The sequence below is a fragment of the Phaseolus vulgaris genome, unplaced genomic scaffold (assembly GCF_000499845.2).
Source record: "Phaseolus vulgaris cultivar G19833 unplaced genomic scaffold, P. vulgaris v2.0 scaffold_46, whole genome shotgun sequence".
Lineage (NCBI taxonomy): Eukaryota > Viridiplantae > Streptophyta > Magnoliopsida > Fabales > Fabaceae > Phaseolus > Phaseolus vulgaris.
This window is the reverse complement of record NW_027174109.1, coordinates 59,249-60,574: the sequence shown is the minus strand read 5'-3', so window position 1 is coordinate 60,574 and position 1,326 is coordinate 59,249. Positions and strand designations below refer to the sequence as shown.

Below are 1,326 nucleotides of genomic sequence, written 5' to 3'. Positions count from 1 at the left end.
GACTTCATTGTAGAGTTGAAAGACCTCATCGCTATCCCAAACATAGCGGAGACACTAAAGGTGCCTCCCAAGACCGACAAGAAGCTCGGGCCCAACAAGAACGCATGGTGTGAGTTCCACCAAGCATATGGCCACCCCAAACGCAATTGCTTAGCGTTGGGACATTAGCTAGATGAGCTGGTGAAGAGCGGTCTCCTAAGACATTATCTGATAGAGAAACAGGGGGCCGAGGACGCGGTGGCAACAGGGGGTGGCCTAGGGCACGAAGTCCCCGTACATGGTGAGGTCCACACCATCGCAGGAGGGTTCTCAGGCAGAGGCACAAAGAACCGATGACGCCTTCGACGTAGACCTGGTCTTTACCAAGGTCGACTTAGAGGACGTTGTCCCCCATGCCAACAATCCAGTGGTGATCTCGGCGGTAACCGCGGGAATGAAGGTGCACCGCGTGCTAGTAGATCAGGGAAGCTCGGCAGACGTAATGTTCTGGACGACTTTGAACAAGCTACAACTATCCCCTGACATGCTAAGGCCCTATGGCGGCTGTCTCTATGGCTTCACAGGAGACCAAGTAGAGGCGTGGGGATACTTGGAGTTAAGGACCACCTTCACAGATGGCACCTCGTCGCGTGTGGAAAGCATCAGGTACCGTGTCGTTAATGCCTCCTCTGCTTATGATATGTTGTTAGGTAGACAAACGCTAAACAGGTTAGGGGCGGTGCCGTCGACAAGGCACATGAAGATGAAGCTACCGGACCTGACGGGGAAGGTGATTACCATCAAATCAGATCAAAAGGAGGCCAAGCAATGCTACGAGAATAGCCTCAAAACAAGGCGAGGGGTGTCCATGATCGCTAGTGGACCATCGTATATTGAGAAAGTCCCCTTACCCTGAGGTCAGCCGCCCCAAACCCGGCGGGCCCGTAGCAGAAATCGCCCGCGGGACCAAATTTGATCTGTTTGGCAATTCCAGGAAAAAAGAGATTGGAGAAAGAGTCTCCAACCTAAACAACACCCTCGAGCAAACAGCACAAACCCCGGTTGAAAAGATCGTAGAGTCCAGAACCGGGACCACCAGTGAGGATCGATTAGACAATCGGTTCGGGCCCCGAACAAAGGCAGGGTCAGTTTCAAGGTCTCGCGCCTAGGGGAAGCAGAGTATGCTGAGAGCCTGGAGAGAAACTTCAGGTACCATCGCACTCGCTCTCCCCCGTGTAGACCAATTCCCTCAGGAAAACAAAGATCTTTGAGGACAAAGCATGCATGTTCAGGCGGTGAAGCAAGGCTCGGTTCCTCATACACGGAACATAGCCGACTATAAGTTTA

The 1,326-nt window shown here is 52.9% G+C and overlaps 1 protein-coding gene across 1 annotated transcript; it reads left to right on the top strand.

The window, feature by feature from the left end:
• Positions 1-277: 277 nt before the first annotated feature.
• LOC137817409 (uncharacterized) lies at positions 278-895 on the top strand. Its single transcript, XM_068620702.1, has one exon. The coding sequence runs from the start codon at positions 278-280 to the stop codon at positions 893-895; it is 618 nt and encodes a 205-aa protein (XP_068476803.1).
• The last annotated feature ends 431 nt before the right edge of the window (positions 896-1,326 follow it).